Source organism: Lipophrys pholis (genome assembly GCF_963383615.2).
Source record: "Lipophrys pholis genome assembly, chromosome: 6".
Lineage (NCBI taxonomy): Eukaryota > Metazoa > Chordata > Actinopteri > Blenniiformes > Blenniidae > Lipophrys > Lipophrys pholis.
In genome coordinates, this window is record NC_137629.1 from 17,750,881 (window position 1) to 17,774,379 (window position 23,499).

Below are 23,499 nucleotides of genomic sequence, written 5' to 3' on the forward strand. Positions count from 1 at the left end.
GTTGGTGTTTATACCCAAACAACCACCAATTACTCAACGGTGCAATAGATGAATGTATTTTACTCTGCAAATAATAAATAGTCAGTCATAGTTGCTATTGATCTACAATGTGTTCATCAGTACCGCCACTATTGTGTGCTCATTTTGAATGTGGTTTACTGGAAGGTGGACTCAAATGCCAGACACAGCTGTTGTTAGAACAGGAGCTGATTTTATTGGAGCAAAATAACAAAAATCCAACAGTTCAAAAACACAAAATCCTGGAGATCACAGGAAAATAGAGATTATAGAAACTAACGATGAGACACTGAAAAGCAACCCATGCAGAAGATACCTAATATATGCCAAAACTACCAGGTGACAACAATCACACACTCAGGCACAGGTGAAACACATCAGGGCAGGGAACAGCAATCAGACATGAGGAGCGAAAGTCAAGGAGTTTGAGACCACGTTTACACGTACTCGGGTATTTGGAAAAAATTTGGACTGCGCATTTACACAAAAACGCAGCTTGGGAAAGTTCCTTCTCTGCATTTAACCCATCCGATTCATACTTAACCTTAACTATACATACTGGGAGCACTGGGCTGCCGCAGTTCCCACAATCTGGGATTTTCACCTTTGAAATTTTCATCCTACGTCCGCTTCTCTAACGTCTAGGCCACCACTGCCCCATGCCTGGCTCATGAAACACAAGTATCCTCTGAACAAGAGCATCTCCCTGCCCAAATGCTACATCCTGTACAAATGCTACCTTCTGAAGGATTTCCCCCTGAACAAGAATCACACCCTGAGCAGGTGCTGCACTCTGAACAAGTAATACCTCTGAACAACCTGCTACCTCCTGAACCAGAACAGGTACATGCACAAGAGCTACCCCTGTACACTGTAAGTGCTACTACTCAAACAAGCTCTCAAAAAGTACTCAAACAAGTACTATGTCCCTGAACAAGAACCGCCCCAAGTACAAAAACCACAAGTACTGAACCCAACCGGTCAATATATAAATTCTGAACAAGGGGTACCCCATTTCACAACGTCCTGGAAAGAGTTATAAATCTCATTTCTTGCACACTTGGACGCCCTGTTTACAAGACAACATTTTCATTTGAAAACAGAAAACTTTCATTTTGTTTTGGGCATCTTAAAATTAAATGAAATAACTGACAATACAACTTTTTGAAAACTGGTCCCAAGGGGAACCTTTCAGATTCCATAGACGAGGGAATTCTGATATGCTGCTACTGCACATGCACACCACAGTCATATTCAGTAGACTGACAATAACAATGTTTGCCTCCAGAGTGTCATGACTCCCAGTCCATGTTCTCTTGCGACTTGGTAATTCTATAGTTGAGAGTCACTGTAACAACAATTCAGCTTGGTCGTCTGTCCATACGAATGTCCACAAACTCACTGTTGTTAATGTTTATAGCATATTGTTTTCTGCTGTATGTGTGTGGTTTCATTACAAAAAAATCAGCAACCACTTTCTGGTGTTTCCGTGTACAACGGACATCATTTTCAAAATGTTACAGTGTAAATTTCTGATAATTTGGGGGTTTTGAGTTCCTCAAAAGACTGTTAGTTGTTTGAAAGTTTCTGACCACTCTGCTTTAATTGAACAAGAAATATATCAGGGCTGGAACTTGATGATTTGCGTGTTGTTTGGTTGAGGCTGCCTTTCTCTATTGCTGGGTGCTTGCAGATAACATAATGCAACATTTGCTACATGGTTAATTTAAATAAGAGCAGCGATTATTGAGGAATCTGATAAGCAAAAATCTGCCTCTTTCACACCTTCAACTCTAAAGCACACCGAGTCTAATCGGGAGACTGTTGATAAAACAGCAGCCAATAAGCGGCTGCAGTTGGGAAAATTGCATAAACTGCAAATTGCTTTTATTACTCCGAAACAGAGAACAACTTATGCATTCTGCTCTGGAAATGTCAAAGCAAACAAGATGCCTTCCAGCATACAGAATCTTCAGGGGGAGATGTTTGTTTCAGTCTGATGTGGATTAGTTCCCAGTCTCTGAGAGTTACAGCTTCAGGTTTCAGAGGGAAAATTGTGTCCGACGAGTATTATTTTCCACCCTGCCTACTCTGTTCAGTGTATTTGTAAGATAGCGATCACATTAAATGCATCATAGTGGTTGTTTGGCAAGAGGTGTGCTGGTTAGCAGGATGAGTTCGTCATTTTCCATCCTGGCCACTAGTTATCATGTCCACCCAGCAGCTACCGGCCATCATTGTCCTTGCATTTAAATCAAATCTGGACTTGGATTTTCTGCTTTTCCTTTGCATAAAATAATGATGACTGCAATCCCTGCCATATTGTAAGGGGAGTTTTGAATAATAAAGAATAGTGCTGTATGGAGCATATTACTCTGGTTCTTTCCTCCGTTGGAACAGGTTTCCATAAAACACTCTGATTAATAATTCATGTCCAATACTAGCTGAACTCCTTCAGGGTCAGCTCTTATCCTGTAGTACCTTTGCAGCTTTGTCTGCATCCTGCTGCAAAAGAAATGCCCCTTCACGGTGTGATTTCCTTTGACTGGAGACACGTCATGCTCTTGAGCAGAACGTTTCCTGAACATACAAAGGCACTTGTTGGAAATATATGCAGAGACGACTTTGCATGAAGGTGAGATATTGTTTTGAAGGCTGTCTTGGTCTCTGGTGGTGAAATGACCTTTTTTTGAGGGCAGACTTCACATAGTGAGAAAAGTGCAAATGGATTCAGTTGGTATTCCAGTTTGGGAATTCTGTGTTACTGTGCAAGCAGGCTGGCTGGTTCAGCCTATTATGATATTTATTGATACTGAGCCATTTGCTGGTTTAATAGTGCCAGTGTCAGCCAAAGGTCACCGGCTTTATGTTTTTGAGATGTCTATCAACTTCTTCCTCCTGTTCATCTCCCACATGCCCTGAAGGAATGTCTTCAAATGTAGGACACTTGTTCAATCTCATTAAAAAAAGATTGGTGGCAAAAAGGTCAAAGTCACTGTCGCCTCATATTTGTTTAATTTCTTGTCAATGACATTTCACAGAGATATCTACTTTTGATATATTTTATTATCCTCTAAACAGCTTTTTCAAAGTAGTGTAAGAAAATAAGAATAGATTTTAGACATTGTTGTCTTTCTTTGCCATATTTGGACCATTAATCATTTAATCCTCTCAGTCACAGTGCCTACAGGTGAAGTTGACATAGTCAAACAACTCCCAACCCTCCAGAACTGACCACTCATGTAGATTTAAAAGAACTTCTAGAAAACTCCACAAAATATTATTGATTAATGCAGATCGTCAAGAGCATGAGTCCACAATGACAAACAACAGTTTCATCCAATTCACATTTACACTGTTATCATCTGCTTATGAAGGGAAGAAAACACACACACACACACACACACACACACACACACACACACACACACACACACACACACACACACACACACACACACACACACACACCACACACACACACACACACACACACACACACACACACACACACACACACACACACACACAGATAACTGAAGCCTACCTCAGATCATGCAGTGATGTCCAGTACAGAATAATACATGTTTGTTGCTGTGCCACCCGAGGGCCTGAAGGTTTTACCTCTGACCTTGTTGTTTGAACATAGAGATTTCTCCTGAGATGGTGAGATCTTTACCGAAAGAAGACAATATATTTACCATGGGTTTCAACATCTTATGTGTCTATCTGCAATTTAACATGACTTCAGTGAGTTAACAAGACTAAACACAAACATAATATTCACATAATGATTTAAAAATATGTTTCTTTAATGAGGTCTTTGGGGACACTGTTGCAAATCTGCAACATCTTCAATGTTGAATATTTGCTAAAGAAAGCATAAATAAATAATTTTTTTTAATATCGGAGGTGTTCTTACATTTTCTACTTCAGAAATGTAACTTTTAGTTAAATTTTTCAAATTTTTTTAAAGGCTATATCTTTCATTAAAAGGCACATTTTCAAAAATTATCACAGTTTTGTTACGACAGATTTTACTAGCTGGACAATGACACGTTCCACGGGGTGAAGTGCTTTACATTGTGAATAGACACGTAAAAGTCAAACAAGATGGAATAAAACATAAAAACTGGTAACAAAAAAACACACTAAATCCAAAGTAAAGGCTCACTAAGATATGCTCGGAGCAGCTGTTACTGTAAAGTAGATTGAACGATAAGATGGAGCCCTCAAGGTCACATTCATAAAGGAACACTCATAAAGACACATAAAGACAGGGGTGACAGCAGACGGAGAGCTCAGCTGTGTAATATCCTCGAGGTGTTTGCTCTAATGTGTTGTGGTGCAAACAGAAGAGACCCGCTCACCCCTGGACCTCAGCGTAGGCTTGTGGGACACTGAGTACAGCTTTGTTTGAGGACATCAGGTTATGATGGAAGATTTGGGTCAGAAAGGCTGACATTTACCGCGGTGCAAGTCCTGTGAGCTTTAATAGTTGGATATAAAATCTTAAAATCTCCTGTTAAATTTACTGGAGGCCTCTAAAATAGAGCTGGGATTTGACTGAAATGTTCATTTTTCTTGGTGTTTGGTTAGTTTGGCTCCTGTAATTTTATGAATGCTTTGATCAAACATACAGAATTTTAACAGCAATCAAGACTGATTGTAATAAAAGCCTGAATGTCTACTGCACCCTCACCGGTAGTTCAAGCGTGTAACTACAAGCAGCGCCTCATTCTTTCCATTCTTTGATAATTAAAACTATCTGCTCTGAAGGAAATCCAGAGGTGACAATATAGGAAGCACTATGTTGTAAATGACTGTGCTTCTGTTTGCAGAGGATACGATTAGCTCTCATTCTCCTCAGGTGATTTTTCCTTGAAAGTGCAGTAATTTTCTTAACTTCATTACCTCTTAATGCCTCTTATTTCCACTCAATCCATTATGGAACGGGATCCAGCATCTTGTTGTTTTCGCTTTTCTCGCCGAGGGTTTGTTGTCTCTTTGTTGTTTACATAAAGGACTTTACACACTCCTCATTTTTGGACAAATAATAAAAAGTGTAAGTTAATTACAGAGCAGGGGTGAATTGGGAAAAAATCTCTTCATTGAAGCCTCCCTGGATAGGAGTATGTGCTGAATGCCTAAAATGGAAATGAGACTAAATGTAATTGCCTTCATAATCGAAAGCACTTTTCCTTTAAAGCTTCAATTTGGGACTTTTTCAGTATATAAATAATTGATAGCTGGGAGAGGGAGTTTTGTGGAGTGAGCTTTTTAGAAGACAAGTTCATGGAAACTTGTTTTTAACCTTTTAGTCGCTTCAGACGTGAAACACAGACTTACTGTTGGGCACTACAGGACACACATTACAGATCCTGTCCATCTGTAGCTCCTGCTGACTGTGTGAAGTCTGCTAACCTTGAAGGGGAAATTCTGCTTTGTTAAATGTGTGGTGAAACGGGTCAAGTCAGAATTTTTTTTTTTTTTTAGAAAAGTCAGATTATTGTGATTTTATATGTACATTTCTGTTTACACAACTATTCCAAACAAAAACTTTCTTAATCTATGATGCTGAATACCTTTTGGAACTTTCCATCAGCTTACATTAATTCCTTGCAGACTTAACATTTCAAGTGAAAACGCATCGTTTTTGCATCTTCATTTCAGAACAGTTTTGCGTTTACACAGCAGTGATTTGAAAACGATATAGACAAAAATGTTAAAGACACAACTATGTTACTTATTCATATGACAAACTCTAACCTTAGGCCAGAGGTGTCCAAACTTTTGTCACTGAGAACCAAATCGGGGGCCATTTTATCAGATTTTATCTCTGCAATTATTGGAGACCTTCTCTAATCACTTGTTTTCCTTAGGTTCAATAAAACTGTTTTGAATTACATTTTTTAATATAATTTTGTGCAGCGCCTCGCATTAATGCAAAAATGCAGAACTTATACTCTGCTGTACAGCTTTAAACACTTAAATCTTTTTTATTCTTTCAAATTCTCCCTCAATTATCCAGTAGTACCACCTTTTGTGTAACTGAAAGAAAACAGCCGCTATTATAAAAAAAATAAAGTTTTAGTTGTGTTTTTTGTTTTTTCAGCCACTCGGTGGCATTGTTGGAACCTCGGCCATTTCTTCCAGAGGGAAAGTCAAGCCAAGCCGGTCTACCAAGATTAGCCCACAAAGCATAAAGAGCAAGCTGAATCACGAAACGTTCGATCATAGCCATAAATCCAGACCACATTTAAAAATCCATACATAGTTTTTTGGAATCGATACACCACCAAAACATAATATTGCAATATTAATGTGTATTCATTTTTGTATTGGTGCACTTATGCATTGGTTGAATTCCAAAACTCATCTTTGCTTCCATTATTATTTTTGTATTGACAACCAGTTTGTTGTTTTTGCATTTTATGTTGCAGGGTTGAGAAAAGGACCCTCTCAAAGCAACTAATGGTGACACTAAAAAAAGCACTGAAATGCAGCTACTAGACTTTAGTGACTGATGTCTTTGATGTCTTCCCCAATATTTCTTTGTGGTTAATGTACTTTTACATGAGCGACAGTTTAAATATCAGTAGTATGAATGTTTATAATCTGTCACCTGACCGGAGATCATAACGGCTTCTTTTGTGTTTTCAATTGTTTCAAATGATCTAAAATGGTACTAACTTTTTAAGTACTTATGAAATGCTATTAAGTATAATTTAAACTCCAAAATCAAACAATATGCGAAGGCTATGCCTTGCCATGAACCACCTCAGCACAGCCTTTGTGTCAACGCTACACACACCTCCGACAGCCTTGAAAGCTCCAATATACTACTTCATCTCCAGTAGATGCAGTTGTGCTCTGTCTCATTAGTTGAACTGTCATATTTCTTTCCAAATGTGTGATTGACCAATGTAATGTTTGAGATCTGAGGTGATGGGAGAGATTCAAGACATTTTCTCGACCACTCACTTTGCCTGTGTCAACAAAAATACTTCACGTATACAAACGTATACTAAGCTAAAGACTTGCCTCTTTTAGGTCTGTGTCTGATGGTAATGTTGGGACAGCTTCATGTTCAGTTTTCAAGATGGGTGCGCACAGTGAAAGTTAGCATTAAGTGCATTAACGACTGTTTCAATGATTTATTCATACTGATTTTATTGAGGTGTGTGTGCCTATTTCAAGTTGCGTTGTTGTTTTGAATGAAATCCTACAACTTACAACAGCTTCACTGGACACGTTCTGTTTATATGACTTGCAAAGTCACAATAAACTGGAACTTAACAAGGTTAATTTGAGGAAGTGGCATCAATCTAAGACAGGAACCTCTAATAACTACTAATTTGCCAACCTGAAAACAGTCTTTACCTAAAATGTACGGATCCTCCTCATGGGGTTTTTTGTTGACTTTTCGTTTGACTAGTCTCAATAATGTGAGTGTTTAAACAGATTTAGCTTCCCACAGCAAAATAAATAGACACACGGAGACAAGCACACAGTCCTCGGGTGAATAGAGAGAGGAACAAGTTTTATTCTGTGATACGAATAGGTTTGTCTCTGGTTTAGTGCTCCTGTTACGCAGGAAACGAGAGAGAAACACAACAACATGCCACTTTCCAGAATGAAGACGAAAGCACCGGGTGTATGTTTTGGTGGACAGGAGAAGTCTCCGGACGAACAAGTGATTGAGCGATTAAAAAGAATAGTCAGGCAGCTGACAGAGAGAAAGATAACACAACGCCGTGGATGCTCGTTTGCTTCTCTGACCGCAAAACAAACAAGGTCAGAGGGATGGAGGGGGGGATGTTCTGTTAACAACAAATGACAGACTACATGGTCTGGCCACAGCAGTGTCTGTTTGAGCTGAAGAAAACAGCATAGTTGGTGTTATCCAGCCAGAAAAGCAAACCTGCTGCAGCAGGAGTCTTGTCAGTGAGGCTACCTGAATAATGAATCTGTGAGCGAAGACCTTTCACTGCCATAAATGGCATAGAGAAAAAACAAAAATTATACATGTGAAACTTGACAGCTTTCCGGCTCAGCCGTCATTAATTCTAAAAGCAAATTTCAGGATTGGCGTGCCGTCTGGATTGTTTCACTGCCTCTTACAACCTGTAGCACCTGTTACTGTCACATGACCTTAAAACGTACTGTAAATATGTTCACGCCATCATTTCTTAAATTGCAGTGCAGCGACAAACAGGACAGAAAAAGCAACGGGTTTGAGAACGTGTGTTCTCCTGCAGCTAGTCATTCTCTTCCCGGTCTCATTGCTTTAATTATTAACATTATTTTGACACACTGCATACTGAATGAAGGACAGGTTATGAGTCACAGTCAGAAGAATTTAATTAAAGCAGTGAACTTTGAAAACCTTTTATAGCAAAAGGTCTCTGAAATGTTCATGAAGCACATGCGTGTTACTGCGATGGCTTCTCGACAGTCATGCTAGGAAGTGTGAGTTATCCATTTATTTTTGCTTGTTTGTTTTGGTCATTTGAGAACACTTGCATCTTTTGAAGTTTGACTAAGCATTTTTTTTATTGAAATAGATATGATAAGAGGTTTGATGCATTTTATTGAGCTTCTTGCGATCGTGTTAAGTAGTTGGATGAAGCAGGGTTACTTTGTTCTCTTCAAACTCCAAAATCCATCTCCTGACATTTAATTGCTAAACAAGTGGATAGATACAGCGAGGCAGCCAGAGTCTGTCTCTCAGAGTCACTCACTACAATTGCTTGAATATTGAGCTTGAAGGTTCGCGCGGGGAGAAAATCGATACCGGCTCGCTGCAAAGGTGAAAATGACACAGTCTCTTCTCCGTCTCTTTTAGGGGAACAGTGGAGGCACGCTTTGTTTATGTCTTCGTTTTGGGCATCCTCTTCACGGGCACCAAGGACCTGCTGCGATCACAGATCATCACAGCGGATGCCAAACTGAAGAGCAGGGGATTATGGGAGATTTACAGTGGCCTTGTGTTGCTGGTGTCGCTGCTGTTTCGTTCGCACAACCTGCCGGTGCTCTGCTGCTGCCTGCTGATCCAGACCCTGATGGCTCAGTTCATCTGGAAGAGGCTCCACTACGACGCGGCCCAGACCACCATCATGCACTACTGGTTTGGTCAGGCCTTCTTTTACTTTCAGGTAGGCAACAAATGTTATCACATACACAAGCAGCAGAAATGGTGTGGCTTTGTGGGGGCCTCTGAGAGAGACTCCTGCACTCTGAGAAACACCTGTTGAGGCAGTTCTGTCATCTGATTAGGATTTCCCCTGGTCGCCTCCCTTTGGAGGTTTTCCAACTGGGACCAGAGCCTGGGGTCGACCCAGGAGCAGCTGGAGAGATTATACTTAAAAATATACCACTAAATTGCGTCATGGAAATCTGTTGGAAATTGTAAAAACTGATATTGTATTTCCAAACAAAAAGATCTCTAAATAAGCTAATTTTCTCAGTGAATGTCATGAAAACACACAATGTTGTTGTCCCATCCTAATTGTACCAAAACTACTGATGTCCAGAAATTTTTTTTATCTCTATCAGAAAAAGGATGTGTTATGTAATTATTAGGTTGTTATAACAGTTTTCAGGAAACAAGAAGAGGCTATAATTGATCATATATGGTTAATTGCCTCATAAAAGGTTAATTAGTGCGGTAAAACCAATCATTGCCATTTAGCTGAAGTCACCTTTACCCTAATGAACTATTAACTGTAAAGCACAGCTGCAACATTGCAGGTTTTAGATTGATTCAGATGTTTGACACTTGTGGCATTATCGCATCATGAGTTAGCCATGTGAGATTAGCAGGATGAAGCCAAATGCCGCCTGCTGCAGGGAATTAAATGAGTGAAGCCTTTTTTAGAGACTAATCCAAGTAATACTCGCCTCACGGAGGATCTGCAGGTAGCTGCCACACATACAGTATATATCTGCAGGTAATGTTCTCATCAAAATTTTATACATCGTGCTGACTTTAGTTTAAGTAGCTGGGAGTGTAACTGGAAAAATGTGTGAGTCTGATTGTAAAAGACATGTAATTTAAGGCTGTGACACAGAAAGAAGCAGAGTTTTGAGGATCGTTCACCACTGATATACTCTGTCACCTATTCATGGCCGGTATTTGTTTGTATATAAACTGCATTACCTTCATCCCATGCCAGTTGTTGCATTAGTGTTGCATTGATGCAGATGCGACACCTGCCCTTTGATTTCACTTCTACCTGTGGCACATGTTTGCTTATCTGCTGTGTATTGTCGTCAACACTGAGCCTCTAACTATCTACCAGCCCTCATCACCCTGGGGGTCATTAATGCCATGATGGGCTCGGGAATAGACCGCCACCAAACAATTTTCCCTTCTACGCATCCAGCCGTGTAATTACAGACTTTTGAGTCATACAGTGCTCTCGATGCAGCTATAAACCATGTAATGGATGTGTAAAGTGGCGACACGTGCCGTTTAGGTTTACTCCTCGGAAACAAAACCTGGTGTTGCCCAGAATAATCAAAATTATGTTCAATTAAAATGTCATCAGCGAGTACAGTTACAGTCGATTGGTGAGCTCTGGGCTGCAAACAGATCGGAGCCGTGAGATGTTTAAAGTCCAGAAAACTAGCTGATCCGCTCAGAAGCTTCATTATAAGTTTTGGCAGAAGGCTGAAGTCCTCAAAGTGTCCTTGTTCTCTGGCAGCCCAATGCACAAAAGGCTAGAGGATTATGGGAAATACTCCAGGTAACCTTAGCTGCAGACTTTGTTAGTGTCACTGGAAAGTAGAATTGTGTCACCGAACACTTTAACTTTCTCTGGAAACATTTTTTTTCACCCCAGCTGTCTGAATTAAGCAGTCTCCTTCATTGGGAGTGATAGACAAGTCACACTTCTGCTGGATTTTCTGAGGATTTATCGTCATCCCAAGCCCAGATTATTGATGAAGGCAAGCAAGGATGTGTTTACACTTCAGGCATGAGCTTCTGCAAAGGAGCAAATCACCATTCATGATGTTTTCCATTGTAAATACCCTTCTCTGAATGCAATTCGGGACTTTTGATTCTCTGGCCTAATTATCATGGTAGCATGGTTCACTTGTACAAGTTCACCCTATCAGTGATGCAGCGCAAACCACACACAAGTGCAAAGAAACACTTCTGTTTTGCTTTATTTACACATTTTAGAGCTCTTCCTGAGCTGGATAAAGTACCACCACTCTAATCTTTGTACTTGATGTTTTAAAACTTCTGTCACATCATATACAATCCTAATTCCCAAAAGATTAGGATTGAGTTTTTCTCATAAACGCACGTAGACAACCGAGCTGATGCTGAAAATTAGACAATTTACTATTTCATGGAAAAGATGTAGCTAATTTTGAGGTAATCGCAATGGTGTCATGTCACAATGAAGTTGTACAAATGTGAGTAGTACGAGCTAAAAGTATATATTTTTGGAGCATTTTCTATCTATTCCCAAAAGAGGGGAAAAGCATTTTAGGTTTCAAGTGAAAACCAAACTTTTCTTGTGTTTTGAGTGTCTGTTTACACGACCACAGTGCTCGGAGCCACTGAATACGCAACTTTTTGAGAAACGGCTCCCAAGGTGGAACTTTTTAAAAATGCTCTGTCTCCATGGAAATAGCGCACCTCAGCTGTAGTAAATAGGTCTTCTGCACATGCTCAGTAGATGGACAGTAACAACAATGTTTGCCTCCAGTGTCATGACTCCCAGTTTATATTCTCCTGGGACTTGGTGTTTTTATAGATAAACGTCACTTAAATGCGTCATAAGAGAGGCAGAGTTTTTCTGAAGTAAAGATGAGCGTTGCATATCTTGGAGAAACTGTTTAAATCTTGTGAAACAGTGTCATGAATTGCAAAGGTTTTGAAGATTTCATTATCTACAGCTTATACAACAAAAATATTTAGAAAAACCGGAGATAAATCGCTGTCTGAGAACATAGTGCACCATGCAATCCAGATACAAGTGTTATCATACAGGGAAGAACCATGTGTGAATCCCTCCTCTCTGGATCTACGGTCTGGAGCAAAGTAGAACTGTTCTGTGAGATTAGATAAAATTTGAAATTCTTTTTAGAAACCTCGTTTATGTCCTGGCAATTAATGAGAAGAGGGACCATCCAGCTTGTTGTCAGCAGCCAGTTCAAAACCTTACATCTCTGATGGCCTATGGTGTAGGTTACTTATGCTTCTTAAAAAGAAAAAAAAAACTGAGAGCAACATGTTCCCATCCAGACAATATCTCCTTCAGGGAAGTATGTGCAGATTTCACCGGGCCATCGTTAGCCCACGTCTGCATTAACCACAACAGCAGTCCAGATCTTTCACCAATAAAAAAAAACATTGGGCTCAACAAAAATGTAAAATTCTAAAAAAGACGACCCAAATCTATTGAGCAGCTACAATCCTGCATCAGACAATAAGGGGACAACATTTCCAGATGTTTGTCTATTGTTGCATAAGTGCCGAACATGCAAAACAAAGCTTTCTTCTCCCGCCTCTTCTCATGGTAAGGACCAAGTAGCCATAGCCAAGAATGTAATATTTTCCCAGATTAAAAATGTTTCTAATCTGTTCGACCACATATGCTCTTTTTTGGGGGGCATAATGTTGACTCCATCAAAGGGCTGCAGGACTTCGACTCGGTTCCCAGACAGTTTTCATGGGATTCAGTTTTGTCCGAAATTTTTATTTATTTTCCACGAAAATAAATCTCTTCTATCACCTCTGTGTTTTTCTTTCACTAGAAATGTGTTTGTTTAATGGCTCTAAAGGACATTTGAAAGATCATAGCAGGATTTCAAGCAAGGAAGCAAGCAGCAAATATCCACAGGCTGCCTCTGATATTTGCTGTCTGTTTAAAATGGGAGCCAGCTGTTAGTGTTTTCTTCCTGTGTGATCAGAGACGTGTGCGCAGAAGGGAAAGAAACCATTTCTTGATGTTTTGCTGCATATGGATCATCGTTGCGTTCACATTTAACAAGAAGGGTGTCTTTGATCTGCGCCGTTTCCCACAGATTTTCCCCATTTTCTTTCCTCGAGTGTACGTGCAGACGAGCAAACATTCCAAACTTTAAACGCAGTTAGCTCTTTGTTTTGAAGGTGTAATGAGACAAGACTGCATTTCTCTTATGCAAGTTATTGGCGGGACCAGCCCAAGGCTAATAGAAGTAGGTGATTTCAATATAACAGCACATTTTGCCAAACTTTTTTGTCCTTTTTAGATTTGCTTCATGTTATCACGTTTGAGGGAAGAGTATCCATCATATATGGGTGTCTTCTTTGTGTTTAGAATATATAATCATGGTTTCAAACCCTGAGTAGATTGCAGGGATTAGAGAATGCAATTTTCAATTTACTGTATGCATTTTTAAGTTGTTCAAAAGATACTGATAATTAGCTTCAAGTTACATTTGACTCCAGAAAAACAACCACTGGGAAGTCACCAGCAGTGTTATGATGGTAAAACAAACCCCAGCCGTTCTTTTAACTCTCTGAAATGTTTAAGAGGTTTCATGAAGAGATGTTTTCACACATTTTTTTTTAGTTTGCATCCAGTCTGTGAAGTTACTTCTCAGCCTTGACAATGCTTAAATAAGATTTGTTTCTGCACCTGCAGGGCAATTCCAACAACATTGGCACTGTGGACATCTCAGTGGGCTTTGTGGGACTGGAGAGCTACGTGGAGGCGCCTGCCATCTTTTTGACGGCCCTCAGCACTTACACCGGCCCCTTGCTTTGGGCATGTCATCTCGTCTGTTACCTCAGCTCAGAGAGAGACAGGTGAGTTTAAGAGAGGGGTTGTAAGTATTGTATTAAGGGATATTACCCAGCGGTGAATGTGTGAGTGCTGCTGCTCTCTCATGGATTAGTTCAGGCATGTTTGCAGCGCAGCTTCAGAGCCACTCGTGGTCCGATTCAGAGTTTAAGTGGCTCTCGCCCTTGGTCCTAAAAGTTTAGGTTTCTCAGCACAGATGATAAAAGAAAAATTTAATTGCACTCACGTTGGCAGCAATATTGTGTAGTGAGCCTCCTAATTACGTAAAGTGTGGACCAATCACAGCCTCTGCTCTTTCTGTCACATCAAATCCTAAGTTGTTTGAATACCATAACACATTCACCGCCAGAAGAATTTTTCTGATGTATAGCTAGCTCATAGCTCCACGGTTTGAAATGTTATTTTAAATTATGTAATCGGGCCGTTTCACATTTGTCCATCAAGTCCGTCCCTCAATTATGAATGTTCAAAGACCTCTGGATTATTTGAAGAGTGGTCATATGACGTCCTAATAGAATGCAGAGAGTAGGTGTGAGCATGTCGTCAGTTTGGAGAAACATGTAGTTTTTATGACATTGAAGCTGAGCAGCATACTTTTGTGGACAGGGTCACCAAGTAAATATGTTTTAACCCCTAAAAGAGACATATTATCTCATGGTGAATATTAAATGCACCCTCCCACTACCACCCCCTACACTGATGAGTTGGCGTATTAATGGTAAATAATAAATCACTCCAATGGTGTATTTTTACCCGTCTAAAAGCACTTTACATGATGATCCACATTCACCTCATTGCTGAAAACATCAATGGAAGCTGTGCTTGCCTACCCAAGGGAGCAAGACAGGGTTTAATGTCTTATTCAATGTCACTTTGACACAAGGGCAGGTGGAGTTCACAAACCTTGCGATTGGAAGACAACCTGAGCCGCTGTGGTGGATCAGCAGTCGTTTTTTCTTAAGGCTTTTATAGAATGACTGACCGATTTTACATGTAAAGTACATGTGTCACATTGCAAAGTTTCCTGGTTGGTTCAGTTGTTTGCTCCTCCCAACATCCATGTTTGAAGCAGTTGTTACTTTGAACATAACAGGAAATGATCAAGACAAATAAGAACAAATAACTTTACTTCTTCGTTGATAATAAGTAGCAAGCTGCTTCACAGTTTGGGAGAGTGATAAACATTGTGATCAAAAATTGTCTTTCGATAATAATTACATCCTGTCTCTTTAGAATTTAGGAGTAAAATAATAAGTAACTTTATTCAAAAAAAGTAACTTCTGCATTACTTTTGTCACCCTCACTTAGATCTGTCTGTGCATGTCAGTCCCATGACTTATTTACTTATTAAGTTCAGCTAAAGTTAGCTGGAAGACAAACAGTGGTGCATACACATTATTTTAGACTGAGTTAAGCAGTTGTGATTAAAGTCTGTTCATTGAAATAGTGATATGATAAGAGTAGCTCCATATGTAATCTTATGTAATCATCAGTGAATGTAACAGCATCATTATTCATTACAATAATAAGTAATCAAGTGCCGTGTCGTGATCAAAAACCAAAAGTAGTGGTGTAACAGTAGCACTTTCCTTTTTAAGGCATTAATGCTAATTGTAAAAAAAATTTAATAATTGTAAAAACTACAAAGTCGGCCAGTAGAGAATCTAAAGTACTAATTCAATAGTTATCAAAGTATGAACTAGCGGTTTTGAATGAAGTGTAAAGGAAGAGATTAGATGGAGGCACTGTTTGCACTGACGGCTCATTAACAGCCTTTTCCTCCACCTGATGTAATGATAGCTGTAGGGTTTATAATCTAGTCATTAAAACACAAGATTGGTAAATTGATTTCACTTATAATTCACAGTCACACCCCTTCAGTGGTCCCCAAAACTCTTCACACGGTTAATCACTTTCACACACACATATTCACACACCAAAAGAGGCGGCAGCAGCCGTGCAAGGCGCTCAATCCATCCATTAGGAAGTTCAGTGTCTTGCTCAAGAACACGGCATGTGGACAGGCGGAGATGGGGAATTGGACCTGCAACCTTCCGATTATCACCACTAGTAAAGGTGCTTTAGTTTCTTTCGGTGATGGTGCAGGTGCACACACATTCTGTTAAATGCCTCACTTGTGGCAATAAGACGGGTTGCTTGTAGGGTATCAAAGATGCATGTAAACACTTTAACCTGTAATGGACGTGAACTGGAGCGAGGCCAGGCGTTGGGTTTGCTGTATGCGTGCGAACACAGCCAATAAGCACAGCTTCCCCCACAGCATGAGGCCTCGACACAGTGCTGACTGATGAGGTCTGCGGCCGGGCAACAGCTGCCCTGCTGATTGAGCCAAAACTGAAACGTTTAATGCAAAGGATGCTGTTTGTGTAAAAGGGGGTTTGTATAATCAGCCTGTGTTGTATATCAAAGGGTGCAGCCGTATGATTAGAACCCCCAAATACTAATTCTTAATGTTGCTGAAAGATATCCTCAGACCAGACATGATTTATATTCTTAATAATCTCTTATTCCACATTTAAAGATGCTGTGTTTAACATTTCATTAGTGCGGACGGTTCTTGATTTAAAAAGTTCTTTGAATCCTAAACTCTGTGTGCTGCCTGCAGCAGGGCAAAGGGAGGACCCGAGTGATCCAATCATTTCAGACTTTTTGTCTACAGGAGCTCCTGGTCAGCTTTACATGACATTAAACTTGGACACAACCTTTGATTTTGCACCAACGTCAGGTCAAAAAACACAGTAGATCTGTTACAGAGTGCTGATAAATGCAAGGCGAGTTCTGTCAGAAAGCCAGGAGATTTTCCCCATCAGCACCCCAGAAACTTTTATCATCTCACCTCAGAGACGTTAAAGACACAAAGACTGAGCAATCTCACATACAGACGACAATCACTCGATAATATAACACCCAAGATGAGGCACAAATGTACATTTTGTGTAAAGCACACTGAAATCTCTACTCTTTTTGCCACACCAGCTGAAAGAAATCATTATTATACCACCAGTTCAATTAAAACAGGTAAAAGAAAATTGCCACATCCAAAGGGCTGAAAGAATGAGCAATATTTCCTGATCTGAAGGCCTCACAGATGTCAACTATCATAAGCAGGTTCGAGTCCAACACCTGATTTACTTCCCACAGTACCAACAAAGACCATCTGAGCATCTGTGCTGGGTTATGGTGTAGTGGAAAAGACTGATTATGTCTAATGAATCATACATTTCATATGAGGTTCAAGCCTACAGTACATCACCTGATCTTTGTTGTTCTGGTGAATGTGAACCTTCCACATTACTCTTACCTCTAGAAGTGTGCTAACAGCACTGCAGCTCACCCAAACAACTTAGAGTTTTCATTTGTAAATTTGAGTATAATTTTAATGGGATTAGTTATCAGGACATGTTGATTTACTCCTTTGAATTTACTGCAGCCTAAAAAAAAGTGCAAGAAAACTTGTCAAGACTCGTTTCCTTCAAGAGTTCAAGTCAATTCAATTTTATGTATATCAGATTTTCCCACTTGAGCAAGAAGGGACAGTGGTGGAAAGGAAAAACTTCTAACAGGAAAAAAAAACCTACAGAACCAGACTCAAGAGGAGGAGACTTTTCGTTCTTCCAGATAGCGTTTAGAGGACAGAAAGAGGAGAAAAGGATAGGACAGAGACAACAAGCAACAGACAGACGTGATGGGAGCTGGAGGCTCAGACCACAAAGGTTCAGTTCCGCTGTCAGAGATCCTGCAGGAAGGTACAAAGAGAGACAGAGTACAGATTACAGTGGAGAGAGCGAGTGTAAGTGGCATGTAATAGTGACACATGGTGAGTGAGAAAGGAAAGACTCAGTGTCGGTCCTCCAGCAGTGTAAACCCACAGCAGCTTCACTAGAAAATGCTCTAGGGTGGCCTGAAGCAGCCTGAACAGTAAGCTTTATTAAAAAGAAAAGTCTTGAGCCTAACCTTCAAAGTAGAGTCTGTGTCAGCCTCCCTGACTGAAACTGAGAGCTGGTTTCACATGAGACATAACCAAAAACCAAGCAAATATTGTTTGCTGTTGTTTTTACTAGGATCGTTTTGGGGCCAAACTTCAATCTATGCTGCTGCAACTTTGTTCAATCCATCCAGTAACTTTACTGCAGGACCATCTTTTCTATGCTGTTATCACTCATGACACAGCGCTTTCCACACAAACCGGACTGTGATATGCACTCAGCGGTCCAGATGAAGCTAAAATAGTCTTAACTCATTTAGGATTCACTCTGCAGCATCAGCAGCTCGACCACAAGGCGAGTACTGGAAGTGGACGTTGATCGATCGCTGCTCAGCGGGTTTCCCTCCACACCATCACACTGAGTCACATCGCTGTTAACGAGGCTGATTTCATTGTTTCTGTCCAGGTAAACACTGCAGGTCATAAAATGGAAAAACCTTTAGTGGCTCCTGTGTGTCATAAACATAAACTATGTAACAGACGGTCGGTCTCTGTTGCTGCTTCATGAGTTACAAAGTGACACAGACAATGTCACAACCGGCTGTCACACTTTCATTTCAGAGCCGCTGCAAAATGGAGGAATCATTCTAATTTGTTTCTTTGTTCTCACTTCATTTTTATATTTTCCGGACAGCAGACCGTCCAACATTTTCCTGAATTCCATTTTTTTTTCCTCCACTCTGGTGGTTTTCGTCCTACTTCTTCACATATGGTTTCTAACCACGCGTCTCAGATGACTGACAGCCGGCTGAAGCTGAGTTGAGCTCAGATATAAACGTTTGTGGCACACCTCCTATCATGAAACAAGTTTTCAGCTGAATTTTTACAGCCTAGCTGTTTACCCCGGTAACTCACCTGTGAGGTTGCTCATGAATGTTTTAGCAGCGCACAGGAATAAACTTCAGCTGTGTGCGACGGAGCAGCAGCTTTGTGGAAGCAGGCATCACTTGAAAAGCTTAACAGAGCGTGGTGGGTTCAGGTTGTTTTTTTTGGGGGGGGGGTGGGGGTTCCAGTGTTATTTTGCAGCTCTCAGTGTGTCTTTTATATGAGATACTGTGACATGACATTTTACTCTGTGTATTCATCTCCCCTCATCCGGGTGCACAGTGACTTTGTCAGTCACAGCTTTGCAAACGAGTCCATCAGGGCCGTGTGAGCGAGCGCACGAGTTTCAGGGCGTCGCCTCCTTCTCCAGCTCGGACATTATAAACCGGGCACGTTAATAATATTATCTAAACTGTCAGCTGGAAGCATTCAGTGCAGCTTACAGGGATAATTATTGCTCCCTCTTTGAGTTAGGTGTGCCAGCAGTTTTAGGCCACATTTATTGACTGAATGGCCATAATTAATGTTTTTTTCTTTATGTCACCGGGATATATTGTGGGAAAGTGTGACTTGTCAGCTCGACGGCTTTACACCACTCATTTGTAAATCCATTATACTACATGTACCTTCTGCTGTTATTTACTATTAACAAGTATCACACTCATGAGTCATTGAGGTGAGTTACACCAATTAATAAATGGGATGCGTCTCAGTTCATAAAGAGACTGTACATCAAACTTTCTTTTGTTTAAATCTGTCTCTGGAGTTTTTATGGGTGGAAAAAGATTTTGTGCAGAATTTTTTTTTCTTCATATAAACATACTGAAATAGTCTATATTTTACGATTGATAAACTGACTTTACTGCTGCACCTATAAACTGTTCACCGACTGCAGCACCCAGCTGTCATATCATATCATTTGTTTGAACTGAAGGAGCGTAGACCAGTGGGAGGATAAATCCCTCCATCACCCTCGGGAATTAGCAGTGATCAGTATGTAGTTTAAGCCTACACTTAATGCCTTTTTCTTGATGACAAAAATCAGTCAAACATAAAGCCCACAGGCCACTTAAAGTCCTGTTTGGACTTTGCAAAATATAAAGCTAGAAAAGAAGTTGTTGAATTTTTCAATAAGGCTGTGGGGGAAACAACAAAATGATGTATAAAATCAAGCACATACCAAGATATTTTGGACAATGTTATGCATCTTACTTTGTGGCACCAGTTTGGGTAAGATCCTTTTCTATTCCGACATGAATGTGCTCCAGTGCACAACGACAGACCCATTGGGGGCTCTGATGGTTTGATGTGTTTACTGTGACAGAACTCGATTGTATCGCACAGGCTAGTTTATCTAAATGGTGGCGGTCAGGCATTTAAAGTCTTTGGTTGTGTCAAAGTCAATACAGTCCTTATTGGTACAATGATCAGGTGTTTCTTTACTATTTAAGGTGTATGACTTTACCTAGTGTATAAACTTAGCAGTGTTCATCAAATGTAGGTAATTATGTTTGAATATTGCCAAGCATTTAAAAATGGTTCTCGGGCCTCTGTTGACCAGCCGACCATGCTTTGGACATCTCTGATCTGGAGAAAATCACTGTGTTTGATGTTGAATTGCATTTATCTTTCTTTTAAAATTTGGGTTTGGGTTATTTACATAATGTTTGGGGGGAAAAACATTATTCCATTAAATCTGAACATGTTAAGAATGAAGCCATTTACTTCTCCAACGCTATTGAGAAATGGCTGTCTGCCTTGGAGTGAACAGTGGTGTGTTGGAGCGCTGGTCTCACAGCACAAATGTTAAGAATTTGAGTCTGGGTTTGGTAGCTTTTATTTCTAAAAGTCCACAAACATGTGATTAGCATTAAGTTGTTTTAACATTATTAATCTTGAGTCCTCATTAGACCAAAATGTGTCCCTTTGCTTCAAATCATACCGGGAATTATTCCCATACATCAGGGGTTTGTAAATGTCACTGTGTAGCTGCAATGAACTTGTGATGGAAAGTCTCCAAGGTGCCTGAGAAGTAAAGAAAGTTTCTTTAGCAAAGATAAAGTTTAAGCTAAAAGAAGCAAAATGTACAATTACATCAGTCTGTGCAAGTGTGAGCAATAAGAACAAACATTATACATATTATATGAAGGCATGGTATAGTGCTTCTATTTAATGCTTACACTTGCAGACTGATATTTATTTTATTAGAAATTCATCTATAGTTTATCTAAATCGGCAACTCAGGAAGCAGTTTTAGTGATTCCATTTGTTTTTTCGGGTGGGGGGGGGGTTATTCACTGGAATTAAAAAAAAACAATGACTGATTATTGGTCCGTCAGTAAAACGCTCATGGCCAACATTTCTGTGCATGTTCGTCCATCTTTCCACCTCCGCTGTGTTCTACCTACCCCGTGTCCTCCTCCTCCCTCAGCGTGCCTCCATGTGTTGGGATAAGGCTCGAGGTTCCTCCCACTCAGTTGGGACTCTGCCGGTTGAAAGGAAGCAGATCCCTGCGCTAAATTACACATGTGCCTCAGATGAATTCTCTGTGTGTCCGTGTGTTTGTGTGTTTGGCCTCACGTCTCCATCTCCTAATCTCCACGCTGCTTCCCATCATGCCGGGTTTTGAAAGTCATTAACTTCTCTATCAGAATTTGGCCGCAATCCACATTATTGTGAGGAGATAATTGGATCAGGCTCTTCTCCTGGGTAGGTGAAAATGTGAGAATGTGGCCTTCGCTGCGAATCATCAAAACAATCCGCGTCTTTACTGGAGCAGCTTCTGTTACTCTGGAAACATAAAGCAGCTTACGGTGACCTTGGTTTCCATTCAAACTTTCCTGTGCTTTGTGAAGTTTGTCTATTACCTCCCGGCCCTCTCTGAGTCCGTCCTCCTCCCCGCAGGAGCCCGGTCGCTGTCGGCCACGGCTGCTACTGCCTGGCCCTGCTGAGGTCCGTGCCGGCTGCAGCCTACATCGTGCTGGTGACCGTCCTGCGCTACCATCTCTTCATATGGAGCGTCTTCTCGCCCAAACTGCTGTACGAGTCCATGCACCTCCTGCTCACTGCGGGAGTTTGCCTCTTCTTCAACACCATGGAGCAAAGCCACAGCTCAAGTAAGTCTTAGAGAGGCGGAAACTGGAAAACCAAAGGAACGGGGGGGGGGGGGGGGGGCAGCACGGAGGACTTTCAGACCGATGAAATATATTGATCCTCACTTTGTCATTTACTCCCGTCGGTTCACAATTTGTGAATAGATTTCTCTGATCCGAACTCTTATTTGTGTGGGTTGTACAAAAAGAAATGCACTGTATTTTTGAGCAGTATATTTAAATATTTGATTGAAAAAAAAAAAAGGTTTTGAATGAATAAAAGGAAGATGATGAGTCTTTTCATGCTGTGATATTACCTCAGGGACGAGTGCAAAGTTTTATGTTGAGGAACTTCGTCTGTTTTTGGGTCAATCAATCCAAAAAGTTCATAAAAGAAGCTCACATAATGTGTTTTTTGTCGAGGTAAGGGGGAAAAAAATTGTGGATTTGATTTAGCTGCTTCGGTTTCAGGGTACTCAAAAGTATTTATGCTCACGGTGGGGTCTCACAGGGACACTTGTTAAAACTGTTACTAGCGCGTCTCCCACTCCAGCACGCCGAACGGTGTCACGACTTCCTGGTGCGACGGTACTCGCACAAATGTGAGGGGGATGTCAATCAAGTACATGGCGTGGAAGCCCACGCAGTCCTGAGAGAAGGGTCTAATCATGCAGCAGTGTGGGTGTAACGGCGAGTGTTTTCAGGATACTGCAGCCATTTTCTCTTTGGAACATTTCCAATACGCTGCACAGACCATTAGGTAAAATATTATGTGCTCAACTTCCCATACAAGAACTGAACCCTTCCTTCTCTCGTGGCACAAAACAACGATGAATAATCTGCAGTTTGTTTAAAAAAATTAATTAAAAAAAGAGCACACAAACTTCTATAGACTGAATTTATCTTGAAAATGATTTGCCACATTTAGATGAGCACAGGGCAACAAACTATTTATCAAATTATCTTCTGTACCTCGAAAAATGTATTGCATTTGCATACGGGGGGGAAAAATGCTCTTTTTTAGCCAACTTTGTTTTGAGCCAATGATTTGGCTCGAAACAAAAAAAGAATTTTTGAGATATTACCTGCAAAAGTCAAGGCATGAACTTTGAAATGGGAGTAAAAAGGAATGTATACATGTATGTATGTATACAAGGAGTGCACTGCATCAATGTTTTAAGGTAAACTTGCAGACAGTTTTTGGAGGAACTCTGTAGGTAGATTGTTTTCTGTGGATGTAAGGCAGCTCTAATCGTACTTCACTTTATTTGGCTTGTTGCTTCCGCCCCGCCTCTTTTTTTAAATTTTTTCATATGAATGACCACCAACACCAGAATCATGGGACTACAGCTGCTTGCAGATCCAAAGAGTCAGTGGTTTAACCGTCATTAATTGTTTTAATCTTACAGAGGAAGGATGTGAAGTGCAGTCAGTGAAACTAACCAATCAAACCAACCTCAGCATTTCTTCATTCCTCCCTTATTTCACAAGTCGTCATCATTGTGGTTTGGATTTGGATGAAAACGTCCTGGAATTCGATCACAACCTTCTCACACCATCTGTTTCTGCAGTTTCACCAAAGTAAAGCTGGCAAATGAAGCTGGCCTTTATCCAAAGCAATAAGTTAAAAGTGTGCGGCCAAAATAGAGAGCAAAGAGTCTCGGTGCGAGTGCTTCTCGCTCTCGCCACTCGAGGATTTGACAATAATGACGGAGCCTCCGGGCTGCTGCCGCTCATCAGAGCTGGGACT

General features: G+C 40.6%; 1 protein-coding gene across 1 annotated transcript in view; it reads left to right on the plus strand.

The window, feature by feature from the left end:
• Positions 1-22,050, plus strand: part of pigg (phosphatidylinositol glycan anchor biosynthesis class G (EMM blood group)) — an 88,587-nt gene extending 66,537 nt beyond the window's left edge. Inside the window, exons 11-13 of the mRNA XM_080466115.1 lie at positions 8,867-9,176; positions 13,668-13,831; positions 21,562-22,050. Of these exons, the coding sequence (XP_080322241.1) occupies positions 8,867-9,176; positions 13,668-13,831; positions 21,562-21,784 (697 nt within the window). The 3' untranslated portion in view covers positions 21,785-22,050. The remainder of the gene's footprint in view (positions 1-8,866; positions 9,177-13,667; positions 13,832-21,561) is intronic.
• The last annotated feature ends 1,449 nt before the right edge of the window (positions 22,051-23,499 follow it).